General features: G+C 31.5%; 1 protein-coding gene across 2 annotated transcripts in view; it reads right to left on the reverse strand.

The window, feature by feature from the left end:
- Positions 1 to 14,382, reverse strand: part of Snx13 (sorting nexin 13) — a 142,275-nt gene that overhangs the window by 12,825 nt on the left and 115,068 nt on the right. The window contains exons 18-20 of one of the 2 annotated variants that reach the window (XM_076835235.2): positions 10,152 to 10,291; positions 5,672 to 5,779; positions 3,436 to 3,546 (exon numbers count right to left, since the gene is read on the reverse strand). In XM_076835235.2, the coding sequence (XP_076691350.1) occupies positions 3,436 to 3,546; positions 5,672 to 5,779; positions 10,152 to 10,291 (359 nt within the window). Of the gene's footprint in view, positions 1 to 3,435; positions 3,547 to 5,671; positions 5,780 to 10,151; positions 10,325 to 14,382 lie in introns of both variants that reach the window. The other variant, XM_076835226.2, reaches the window with a different exon arrangement.

The following is a 14,382-nucleotide window of genomic DNA, read 5'->3' on the forward strand; positions in this document are numbered from 1 at the left end:
GTATTTTATTTGTTTTTTTAACGTGGTGCTGAGGATCAGAACCCAGTGACTCACACATGTACGGCAAACACTCTACCAACTGAGCTACAAATCCAGCCCCAGCCATTAAATATTTTAATCGAAATACAAATCAAACAATCAGATATTTTGGGCATATACTAAAAAGAAAACAAGCTAGTAAAATGAATAATTGGAAAGCTGAAGAAACTATTTAGATTTCTTTTTTAAAAATAATTTTTAGGATACATAATATGTTCAGTTAGATTTTATCAAGAAAATTTGAAGCCCATTAAAAAGAAAAAGAGAAGTTACAAATTAGAAAGGTAAATCATACCTTTTAAAGATAAAATATAAAAATTATATACAGAAGAAAATATAAACAGAGAGATATAAAAAGAAATAAAACTCTCCAGAGGAACAGGAAACAAAACCTGATATTCTGACTGTACAAATATCAAATACTTTTAATTAAGTAAAGGAAAGACATCTAAAGAAACCAAAAAAGTATAAAAGGGGTCTCTGAGAGATTTTTAACAAAGAAAAACACAAACCCAGTTGTACAAAACTGAAGAGTATATTTTAGAAAGCACTGAATCTCATAAAAGCTGTCAAGGAAAATAAATAATGTCTCATGAAGGAAAGAAGAAAACAAAATAATAGTAACAAAAATGAACCTTATTGCTCAAGGAATATAACAATGTTAATAGATGATAGCAAGAAGACAAAACTTTTTCACTCTAATTATGTTTCCGTGGCTTCAATTAAAACAAAATCTTTGAAAAGGTGAAATAACTAGGACAATAACAAAACAAATTCAAGATAACTGTAAAAGGATTGGAAGCTCTGGTTACTCTATGGCTTAAACCTAGTCAATAATACTACAGATATGCTTCATGGAAAAAACCAATTTAGGAAGGACACTGTCAGAACATACCCCAGAGTAGAACCAAAGGACAGAAATCAGGATGAAGGAGGATTTTTAAAAATCCTATCACTGGTAAAGAGAAATAGAAGGATTAAAAAGATAAAACTAATTTTTGCCTTTCTAATTCTACATACTACATATTTTTGGTTCACCAGAACAGTCTGTCCAAATCAATCAGGACATTATTTCCAAAACTACTTTTTAAAAACTGCAATTAATATTGTAAATCACAAATGTAGATTCTAAAGAATGAGGGTGGGGGGGGGAGGAAGGGGGGAGGGAGGGAGGGAAGGAAGGAAGGAAGGAAGGAAGGAAGGAAGGAAGGACTGTCAACAACTAAAAAAATAAAATAAAATAAAAATGTATAGCTTGAGGGAAAATTGACACTCCTCTAGGTTATAATGTTCACAGAAGACAATTTTATTAGAAGCAAAAAAAAAAAAAAAAAAAAAAAGGCATGCGTTTCACTTTAACCCACCACCTAAGTTAAAAATTGTTTGAACACATTCAAACATACTTTAGAATTTTAAAATTCTCATATTTCACAGCAGAAATGTTAAGTGCAGCAAATACAACTTAACAAGTTGGTTAAAGGAACAAAATCTCATAAGGTATCTATGCCTGGGTAACCTATCACTGAACACTTTTTTAAAGTGAGAGGAAACCTTATAGCCATGAATCAAGAAATAATTTTTTAAAAAGCTACCGGTGCACCATTCCAGACCCATGCAATCAATTTCTTTCTCTATATTTGTAACTCAATTTTTTGTCAGTACAGTCTAAGCACCTGTATTAGAAGGGGACTGAGGTGAGCAAAGGTATGGAAAAATCTCCACAGGTGACTAATGCCTAACTCTGAAGGAAACAGAATTTTATAAGCATAAAGGCAGAGTCCATCAATGTTCTAATACTTTCAGAAACATAGGATGCGTCTTAAAATAGATGTTTGGTAAGAAATATATGAACTTTCAAATTACCAGATACAGAAGTAAATTATGGATTGCTAGCACAAGTGTATGTTTAGCCTGATACAGACACTATCTATCTCAATTACAGACTCAATTGAGTTCTTTGTAAGGACATACAATGAAATTTTAACTTAAATTTAGATCTCCACATATAGCTTACAATGCCTTCACATCATGATACAAAACTAGATAGACATTGTGTGCACAGAAAAAGGATGCTTGTCAGGTACTCTTCCTAGGAATTATTTCACACATTATACTAAATTAGGATAAACTGTATGATCATTGAGTTATAAGATTATTTCCTAAGCTACAAATAAGCACTCATAAAATGTATGTACAGTATTTTAATTAATTACTATGCTATTTAATTTCCACTGAAATTAAGGGAAAAACATTATAATTAGCCAAAAAGAAAACACAAAACTAAAACCCCCACATTCTTGATATGCATAAAAAGTATTCTGAAAAATTAAAAGAGGTCAAGATGACACTGGTGATTATTAATATATGATTTTGGATTATCAGAAATGATTCAGAAAGATCTTTAGACTTCATTCATGATTTTGTTAAAAAGTGGTATATAACTATTTAGCCATATGTAAGTGCTACTGCTGGTTGTTAAAAAACAAAAAAGTGTGCACTGAATATAATATTTCTTTTATCTTAAAGAGCTATTATCAATTCAGTAGAATATCTTAAAAATGATGAATAATAAGATACTATTGTGTCTATTACAATGTCCAGCACATAATTAACCTCTAAATAGATGTCTGTTCTTACTAGTAACAGCAGCAATAATAGTGTTAATAGCAGCACTTAGGATGCTGGGTGAAGGGTATGCAGGAATTCTTTGTATCATTTTTGTAACTTTTTGTAGATCTGAGATAAAGAAAATAAGGTGAACATCAAAGACACAAAAGAGTGGAATGCATTTCTATTGGTAATAAAGCTACTTAAATTTGGATTGGTTTTTTTTTGTTTGTTTTTTTTGGTCGGGGCTTTAGGGATTGAACTAGGGGTACTCGACCACTGAGCCACATCCCCAGCCCTATTTTGTATTTTATTTAGAGAAAGGATCTCACTAAACGGCTTAGAGCCTCACTTTTGCTGAGGCTGCCTCAGCTTCCCAGTTTAAAATGTAATCACTTAGATCATGAAATACAGAAATAAGCACCATTAATATTTTTTACCACTGTAAGGTCTATACCCTGGAATTTAATGTTTCCATCCATTAGGATGTTAAAATCAACCATCCTAGACTAACTATATAAACTTCTGCTTAACAATTATTAACTTTTATTTATTTTGCCAATCAATTAATTTTTTTTTTTTTTTTAAAAGCCTAGTCTTTTAAGGAGGGAAGGGGAGTGGAAAATTCTGAAATGATCTCAGTAGTTTAATAAAATATAGAAGATAAATAGGCCAAGTTTTAGAACAATTTTCAAGTTTAGAACATATACAAATCCAAATTCATTTTCTTTTATCAAGAATAAAGTACAAAAGCAGACATAAAAATAAACGATGCAACGATTTGCTTACCTTACGAGCAAAGTCCCCTTTTCCTTTACTGTAGGCTTTGTTCTCAAGGAAATCATATACACAGTGAGCCAAAGCTGGAGATGCTTTCATCATTTCAGGAGTTAACAGTAACTAACAAGGGGGGAAAGTGTAGCTTAAATTGATAAGATAATGGAAATTAACTATTGTTTATAATTTCATTTCATAAAAAGAATGTAGAGAACTTAAATTTTATATTTTAAAAAATTACTCAGTTAAAATGAAGTCACTAATAACTCTATTACAATTAAGTATAATGTATCATCTTCCCACCTGCTATTTTAACTTTTAGTGCATGAAATGTGAAAGTTGTACAAATATATTTACTATTCTATTTTCTGGTCTTACAGTTTATACTAAGAAGATACACAGTAGAAAGTTACATTATTCACATAATAGTGCTAAGAGTTAACCCTCAATAGAAACATATTTTTATGAAACAAATAGTCCAAAAAAATTCATACAAAACTTTCAAGTATTATGAAGAGTCCCAAACAAAATATTGCTTCCATAATAAGTGCCAATGAATGTAACATTCTAGCTTAGTTCCTTCAATGGAAAAAGTTGTATACTGAGTTCATAAACTCAAGATGTATAAGGTACAACCACATTTAAAAGACATACTTCATGGCACTGAATTTGGAAAAAAAAAAAAAGGTAGTCATTTTCTAAATCTTATAAATAATTGACAGTTTTTTAAAGTTTGGTACTATAAAAAAATTACAGCATGTGTAATTTTTTTATAGTACCAAATGTGGTGAGAGTTATACAAAGGATACCGGACATTCAGCTTTAAACCAAGAGAGGAAAAAGGTGAACAGTAACAAAAATTCACGTTTTTGGTATATTTTTAGTACATCATAACGTGAAATTTCAATGATGGTTAAAACAAACCCAGACACAGCTAAGTATATTTGAGAGAGAAACAGGGAAAAAAAAAAAAAAAACTTTCAAATAAAATATCCAGTATACTACTAGCTAAGTTTCACAAAATTCTAAGGCAGGGGTCAGCAGGCTTTTTCTGTAAAAGCTGGATAGTAATTATTTTAGGTTTTGTGATCCATGGAATCTCCCCTGCAACTAGTCAACTCTGCTGTTGGTGAAAGCAGCCACAGACACTGGATAGTAAATGAAAGGAGTGGTTATGCTCCAATAAAACTCCTAGTAGAAAACAGATGGTAGGCTTAGATGGGCTCTGAAGACTGTAGTTTGCTGATTACTTTTCTACAGGATAGGGAACCTAAATAATGAAACCCAATAAATCTGGCCTGATGCTTTATCTAATACATGTGAAAACTTTATGAACTACACAAACTTTGTAAACAGTATAAAAAGCTATAAAGAGATATCATTATTACAGTTGACATCTGGGTACCTATTATTTCTGGGAGTACTCATAACTCAAGCAGCTAAGTCACTCGTGAGACATGTTTGTTGTCACTCCACAACAGAAAATTGCATGTCCAAGATGCTACAGATAAGAGGCTGAGGCAGGAGGATTACAAGTTCAAGTCAGCCTTAGCAACTTAGCAAGGCCCTAGAGAATTTAGTGAGACCCAGTCTCTAAATAAAATACTAAAAAAGGGCTGGGAATGTGGCTCAGTGGTTAAGTGCCCCTGAGTTCAATCTTTGGTACCAAAAAAATAAAGAAAGAAAGAAAAAAAAGAATAGCCCTTTAGATGATATACCCTCTCTTGAATTATTCTATAATTTTAGAAGCCTTAGATTCATTCTAGGCCATGGAAGGCATTTACACTGATAATTAAAATTAAAATCTATTCACTTTTAATATACAATTCAATACTATATACTGAATTTGAGACACTTAACTTTTTATTATGCCATAAAATACCTATACTTTAATTTGGAAAGGGTACATGTGTGCGTGTACTCATCTAAACTTTAAAAAGCAAAATCCCAAACACTGAGTGTTTAGAAAACTTCTCAGTTAATCAATAAGCACAGAAATACTGTTTATACATTCCTGACTGGCCTGCATGTCACATTTGACAAATTACTCAAAAAAGGGTTGTTATTCCACTATTATAGTAAAAATATATATTTTTTCCTTTTCTGATGTTGGAAATTGAACCCAGGGTCTCCTGTATACTAATGAGCATGTATTCTACCACTGAGTTACACTTCCAGTCTCTGTTCTTTAATAAAGAAATCTATGGTGTTATACTAAAAACACAGAAAATAATAAACATGGACTTACCTGCAAATAGGCATTTAGATCCTTTTTTCTCTTTTCTAAAAAATCTCTATCCATATTATTAAAAGTCTTTTTACCAGGAAGCTTCAATATGCTTGACAAATTTTCAAACTATAAGACAAAATACATTCAATAGCCTTAATTTTTTATAAAAAGAGAAAAAAAATCCACGGGAGGATTTTCTATATATCAAACAGAAAACCAGATAATTCTGAAATATATTTCTGTGTATTAAGCAAAAATTAGAAAATAAAAAAGTACCGTCACAAACATTCCCCACAGTTCTCATGGTTTTTATTATAAAAAAATTTTCAGTTAAGAATTACAAATGTGAATCGTTTGAGTATAAAACATTTGGGGTTTTAATATTCTAGTTTTCAGATTACTCAAAAAGTTTCATAATAAAAGATTTTTAAAAATATTTTCCTTAACAACCCTTTTACTTGTGCATAAAATATTGACAAATAAAAGTTTTAATGATCAAAGTGATGAGCTCCTGGCTTGTTAGAAAGTCTAATAAAAATATTCTCAATATTAATGACTACAAATCAATTAATTACAATACATAATTACTAGACGTAGAAAAGGCAAATTTCAAAATATAGAGAGCAGCTATACTAATAAACTATAACAAACACTGATAATCTTCCCTTTAACTAAATGAAAAACCTCTACAGGTTACACTAAAATAAATAAATAAATAAATAAAAATAAAATAAATAAAAGCCTTAAGAGCCATATGCATGTATCTTACCTTTATAAAATTAACAACAAGAATACGTGTACATACTATTAGCCTAACATTTATAGACTTAACATTTGGGAGCATCTTCAAAGGTCCATGATAGTAATCAGGTATGCATTTCTGAAACACAGGAGTTTTGGCTGTTGAAAATAGTATAAGAGCAGAGCCATTCAGCTATGGCTATCCTTGCCAACAGCCTAAGTCCTGAAACTTTAAGCAGCCTCACTGCTTTTCCCATGAGATACAAAACAACTTAAAAAAAAAAAAAAAAAAAAAAAAAAAAAAAACTTTGCTTAAAACAGTAACATCTCTGTAAAGAAAACTGATTTCTGTTGCAAAGATTAAAAAGAAGAGAAAAAGAGGTTTAGCATAATTTCTATTCCCAAACTGGAAGAGTCTGATAAATTATTAAACATTATGAAAAATCTGATGGTTGCTTAGAGCTAAAATGTGAACAAGTGCTAGAATGTGAACAGATTATTTTATGATATACATACAAAGTTCAAGTAGTTCTTTTGCTGCAGTTATAATAAGTTAAACAAAAAATGCTACAGGAAATTTACAGAGAAAACATTATTTGGTAGTGATATTCATAAATTTGGTGATTCAGAAAATCAACAGAAATGGGTCTTCACTGAAAATGAAATGTTGAACAGAGAATATCTGGCTTATGAATTAAAATTATTTTAAAAGCAATCAAATTTTATGGAAGCAAATTTACTTTTCAATGTGTCCTAAGAGATATTCCTGAAATGTTACTCTTTCACATCTTAAACTACTGATTCAATTTTATAAAATGTATAGCTCATTCTGGCCTTACCACATACCATGGGACTGAACTGTAATTCCTTCATAGTTCACATATTTAAGACCTAACCTCTCAGACTGTGACTGTATTTGAAGAGTGAGCTTTTAAAGAAGGTGCTTAAATTAAACAGAGCCTTTGATATGGGCCATTAACCAGTCTGACTGGTGTCCTATAACAGGAAATTTGGATACATAAAAAGACTGCAGAGAGAAAAGAACCATGGGAAGACATAGCAACAAGATGGCCATCTACAAAGCAAGGACAGAGGCCTCAGGAGAAAACAAACCTGACAAAATCTGAATCTTGGACTCCTGGCTTCCAGAATTATAAAAACACAAATTCCTGTTGTGTAAGTAAGCCATTCTGTGGTATTCTTTTTATGTTAGCCTAACAAATGAATACACCAAGGAAATAAGGTAGTATCTATCAAAATAAAAATTTATGCCAGAAACTTTAAAATATTAAAAAAATATATGCATGTCATAATAGCACAGAATATCTAGATTATCAAGACAAATGTCGTCCACATTATCTGTCTGGAACAAAAATATAAATGACAATTATCTCAAATATTGTTATAATACACGTTAAGAGTAAAAATGGGAGATTTTACTCTAAATGAACTCATCAAAATATCATAAGAATATTTTTTAAAAAGCATGAGAAAGAAGTTAGAAATAAGCTGAAAAAGAATTCACATAAAGCAGTATGTCTAGGTTTACCAAGATCTCAAATACTATATATATAAATCACAGACATTCTAAACTCAATGACTATCTTTCTAAACTAAATATATCAGGTTTAGATTGCTAATACAGCAATGAATATTTTAACAGTAGACTTGAAATTTTGTTTTTTTAAAAAAATTAATGCTAATATTCAAGCATATAAATACCGTTAACTGGTAAATTACAAGTCACTGCACTTTTCTTCAACTATTTTATAGAGAATTCGAATTTAAAAACTTACAGATGAAGAAAACCCAAAAGACAAGCAGCTCATCTTAAAGATGCTTAATAATAGGATAAACCTAATTTTCACCCACAAGCTCAATTTTTTAATTTCTTAAACCCTGTGAACAATCTAAATACTTAAGGAGTTACAACTATTGTGATCTCATAAGAAACACCAAGTCAAAACATGCCTACTTCACTTGTATGAAGCCATTTGGAAAACTGACCTATATAAATTCCATCCAATTATTGCTGTTGTTCTGAAAAGGGAAATTTCTACATCAACTATCTTATTAACAAAGTTTTTTGAATTATGTTCTTCACTTATATTTGGCAATATGGAAACAAAATCTTATAGTCTTAGTGTACAACATTTAAAACAACGTTGTTTCTCTTAATAAAAAGAAAATTACAATTTTTTAATGAAAAAAGATTTCACATTAGCCCAAATTCCTATAAATTTACACTAAATGAAACTACTCTTAGCCATTCGAATAGTTTTTTAAAATTATCATATTTGGTGACAGTGTAGGGATAGGAAGAAAGATGTGAGCCGAATGCTTTCATAATTATCAAATAGGTTAACACTTGAAAAAGAAAGCAATTACTTCTTCAATGTAGGACAAAAAATTCTTTCACCTCTTCAAATAAAGATAAAAATGAAGGAAAAGTACTACTAAACACAAAACAAAATAACAGACATGTCCAAAGTTATTCATTTCCTTATGAATATATAATTCAAAGTAGTTCTATTAATATGGGCTTCAGAATTCAATACCAACCTTCTGTTTTTAATCACTTGTAAGTAACATTTATGTATCTCACTCTATTCACAAAATATTTTAATAAGATTATCATTATACCAACCGTATTTTTTTCCACTATCTTAACCGACAAAGATTTTCTGAGGGCTGGGGTTGTGGATCAGTGGTAGAAAACTCGCCTAGCACGTGCAAGGCCCTGGGTTCGATCCTCAACACCACATAAAAATAAATAAATACAATAAAGGTATTGCGTTCAACTAAACCTAAAAAATAAATATTTAAAAAAATTTTTTTTCTGAAACCATGTCACCTCATCTATCAGGTATCATCTTTATTATTTTTTATTGACAATATTACTTGTATACCTCAAAATCTTAATAAATAAAACACTTTCAATATGTTTCTAAGTTGAGAAGATAAAATATTTAATCAAAATAAGAAAAAGGGAAATAATTTTTTTACATTTGTTACTTTAAGAGTCCTTATAGTTACTTCAATAGCACAAGACAGTTAAATTGAGAAAGAATTAGAAACATTATTTGGTTAATGTAAAATTTATTTTAGGTTGTGGTTCAAAAAAACTTAAACAAAGAACCAATGGATTTAACGTCACACTGTTGGATGAATTATAGTTCTGCCAGGTGCTTGGGAGGCTGAGGCAGGAGGATCTCAGGTTCAGGACCAGCCTCAGCAACACTGCAAGGCCCTAGCAACACTGTCTCAAAATAAAAAATAAAAAGGGCTGGAGACATGGCTTAATGGTTAAGTACCCATGCATTAAATCCCGGATACCAAAAAAATTAGTAAATAAAATAATTGAAGTTCTGAATTATGCCTCCAAAACAAAGAGCATTAAAGGTACTACAGCAATCCTATCCCTACTTCAATCAACACTTTTACAAAGCGCTTGCACACACAAAAACTATTAAAATCAGAAATATGTATTCATTTTAATTTTCTAAGGTATTATTTCCACTAACTAATACTTTATTCACTAGTCTACAAAAACGGGCAAGAATGTGTGAAGTTCTCAACATTTAATTTATTAGTTAATTGCTCAAAATCATTCTAATCTTTATGCTGAATACAAAAAATTCTTACCTTATTTTCTTTCATTAGCTGTAATTAATATCTGAACATCCTTAGAAAAATTTAGAACCAAAACTGAATTAACAAACAATATAAAGTATAAAATCTTTAAAAACCTCATTACCTGTTCAGTAATTCTCATGTGGAAGTCATGGAAGTCACTATACCGACGATAGGTTTTCCACATTTCTTCACTGTTTAGATTGCGCCGGTGTACGGTGATGGCATATAATGCGTATGTCTTGCCATGATCATTACAAACGCCTGCCACAGCATATGGGTCATAGTCAGCATATACTAATCATTTAAAACAAAATGAAGAGGAACAAAAGACACAAAAAGGAGGAAGATGAAGAACAAAAACAAAAAAGACAACATGAAATGAAGAAGAATTTGAAATGACAGACTGAGACAAAAGGATGTTACCAAAGGATAAAACAGATTCCTGTCCTCTATACTAACATGTGTAAGGCATTACAAATGATGATAAGAATACAAAATGAGCTAAAAGTTTATTATGACACTCCCAGCCTCAGAGATGTCTATTTTGGATTCTCTAAGATCTTTAATCTATTTTAAATCCAAGAGTTTACTTATATCTATGCCAATTATGTTACCACAGCACCACCTCAGAGGTACAAATAGGGTCTCTCAAGTTACTAGAGAAGAAAGAAAGAAAGAAAATAAAAATCTTTTGCACTAGCCTTCATTATTTGGTTGCATTTCAATTGAAATCTTTTCAAGCAAACAGTCGAAGCCATAAGATCAGTAAGATTTATCTACTGGCAATTATTTTTCTCTTTGATAATATTCAACAATTCACAAGTACTTATTCTGAGGATTTAACAAAAATAACAATAACAACAACAACACACACACATACACACACACAAAAAAAACCACCCATTATTTTCCTACTGATTTGTCACACACCAATTGAGTCATGTAGTCTTTAAAATCTAAACCAGCTCCCATTTTGTACTAATCTTAGGTAGAGAGACGTATTTTGAATCACGTTCTTTAACTTATCTTTTTGACTTTATAGTCTCTGTTCTCTACTTTAATCTAGATTAGGTCTCCAAAACTTGACTGTCTTCCCCTCATCTGTATCTGGTCATTTCTTAATCCATCTGACCTTGATTTCAATCACTGTATGTTTTTGATTTCTAAATTTGGTTCTTTTTTTCATACCATTTATTCTTGCCTCAGGATTTATCTGTATGAATATCAGGGAGCATGGTGGGGGGGGCATTAACCAGGAATTAGACCCAGAGCATTTGGCCTCTGTGCTACAACCCTGACCCTTTTTCTTTCTTTTCTTTTTTTTTTTTTTTTTAATTTTGAGACATGTTCTCAATAAATATTCCAGGTGGGCCTTGAACTTGTAATACTCATGCCTCAGTCCCCCAAGTAGCTGGAATCACAGGCATGCACCACTGTGTGCCTGGCTTGATGAATATTTTTAATGTATATAATGTCTATTAAGACTGCCTTCTTCGTCAGGCATGATGGTACACACCTGTAATCCCAGCAACTCTGGAGGCTGCAGGAGGATTATAAGTTCAAAGCTAGCCTCAGCAACTTAGCAAGACCCTGTCTCAAAATAAAAATTTTAAAAAGGGCTGGGGATGTGGCTCTGTGGTTTAAAAAAAGATTGCTTTCTATAAGTCCTTAAGATGAAATTTATCTCATTTGCTGGGTCTGTTGACCTTATGGTGGTTTGTATTTCTTCCCATCTCTTTAAATTGCTTTTTATAAATACACTTTTAATGGGTGTTGTCTCTCTCTGGGCATTCTTAGTGCCCTGGAACATGGAGCACTAACATCTACTAGTGTCCCCACTGTAAATGGTAGTTTCAGAGGTTTGGAAACTATTTTAATACATCAGGTCCTTTGTGTCCATGAGTTCTGCATCCTCAATTCAACCAACCATGCCTTGAAGATATTTTTTAATGTGTTTTTTACTGAATACATACAGATTTTTTTCTTTATCATTTTTCTGTAACCAATAAAAGTATTTACATAGTATTTATAATGTATTATAAGTAATAAAAGATAATTTAAATATATGAGGAATGTATTTAAGTTTTATGCAAATATTACACCATTTTATATTAGAGACTTTAGCATCTGTGGATTTTGGAATCTGCACAGGTCCTGGAAACAAAACCTTCCAGATACCAAGGGATAAACAGTTGTACTTAAATCTCTGGCTTGAGATCCTGGAGTATACAATCACTTAAAGATAGCTAAATCCAGACACATCTATGTTGGGATACAAACTGTGCTTTTCATTTCTTGTGGGTGATAGATACCATTTCTAACCATGATCTTGACATTTCTTTCTCTTTCCACTTGAAGGTAAACTCAATTTTTCTAGTTCCTCTTCACCATCATACTATCCTTTGTATTCTTGGCTTTATGCAAATGACATGGTTTCAGTTTCCTATGGCCTTGTCTAATCATGCCTCTTCTAAGCTTGAAGGCATAAAAATGATATCAACATCAAAACAGTGATCTTTTGGTTATCATAAATTCCTTGGCTTCAATGACTCTTCACTTTCCAGAATTTGTTTTTTGTCTCATGGACTACAGCACCTTCAGATTTCCCATTTCAGCTATTTTTATAATACTGTATACTGCTTTTCTGTATGTGGGAAGCAGGATCACCCAGAGCAGTTTAGACTACCTTACTGACCAAGAGTCTACAATTAATCTTAAAATGGATTACACTGACTCATAATCATGAAAAAAAAGGGATCAAGTTTTGAAATTGAAGAGATGTTCTATATAGCTTCTCGATAAATTATTTTAATAAGATAAAAGCCAAGATAGTTATATTGGCAAGAAGGACATATATCTCTTAGGCTTTCATCAATATTTTTCTAAGATTTGTACTTCCTACTCAAAATTATTCTTCAGTCTGTTTTCATCTAATATTACTATTTCTAATTTAACACCCTGCCCAAGAAAAAGAAAAATAAAACAAAACAAAAACCTACCGTAGAAATAAGATTTTGGTCACCACGCTCTACAAAGAGCCTTTAACTGTATTTACCTCTTACAATCAACTTTCTCTCAGATAGTGATCTAACTATGCAGTCAAATAGCATACCACTTTCATTTAGTTAGAGTATCACCTTCACAGAGTTGGCATCGCCACTAGGGAATGACTTTATAGCTGTGTCCAAAACAGATTTGGAAGAGGAAAACAGAAAAGAAAGCAGAGGCCAATTAGGCAGCTAGCCACAAACAATTACAAGTTAACAAGGCCAAGTAGAACATCAAGAAATATAAAAGGAAGAAGAGAATAATATAAGTCCTTTATAAAGGACTGTCACAAATTGCTAGGCAGGGGAGATCACCCAGGTGCAAGCACAAAAGAACAGTAATAAAGTTGTTATAAAAAAAGTGCAAAACACAGAAATGTAATTTGATTTTAAAGAAGATAATTTGGCTACATGTATTTATTTTTGAGAAGACAGTGATCTAACTAGAAGGTTTCCTGTTTATTAGGCCAATAGCTACTTTTAACACATGTTCTGTAAACCATTTGTAATTAATACATAATTAGGTAAGAAAGTAGACCAGAATATAAATCAACCTCATCACTAACCACATTGTTAATTTAGGCAATCTTTTTTACTGTAACATTTTCATTAGAGTCAGTGGACTACCCTGCATAACACAGCATTGGACCATAAATACTTACTTATGCAATGGTGGCTAAAAACATGTCAGGACCAGTTACCACATTCCTCAGTATGTACCCAAAGGATTTAATAAAACAGCATATTACAGTGACACAGCCACATCAATCTTTATAGCAGCTCAAATCATTATAGCTAAGCTATAGAACCAACCTAGGTGCTCTACAACAGAAGAATGGATAAAGAAAATAGAATACTATTCAGCCATAAAAAAGAATCACTTTATGATATTTGCTGGAAAATGAATGAATCTGGAGAGTATTATGAAATAAGCTAATCCCCCAAAGCCAAAGATCAAATGTTCTCTCTGATATGTGGACACTAACACACAACAAGGCGGGGAGAAAGAACAGAAGTTCCATAGATTAGACCAAGGGGAATGAAAAGAAGGGAGGGCGAACAGGAAAGGTAAAGACAGTGGAATGATTCCAACGTAACTTTCCTATGTACATATATAAATACACCACAGTGAATCTCTACATGATGTACAACCATCTCTACATGATGTACAACCATCTCTACATGATGTACAACTCCTAATTAGATTAAGATGTACTCCATGTTTATATAAATAAGTCAAATTAGTCTACTGTCATGTATAACTAAAAAGAATAAAAATTAAAAATTTTAAAAAGTCAAATGATT

Source organism: Callospermophilus lateralis, chromosome 1 (genome assembly GCF_048772815.1).
Source record: "Callospermophilus lateralis isolate mCalLat2 chromosome 1, mCalLat2.hap1, whole genome shotgun sequence".
NCBI classification, from domain to species: Eukaryota; Metazoa; Chordata; class Mammalia; order Rodentia; family Sciuridae; genus Callospermophilus; species Callospermophilus lateralis.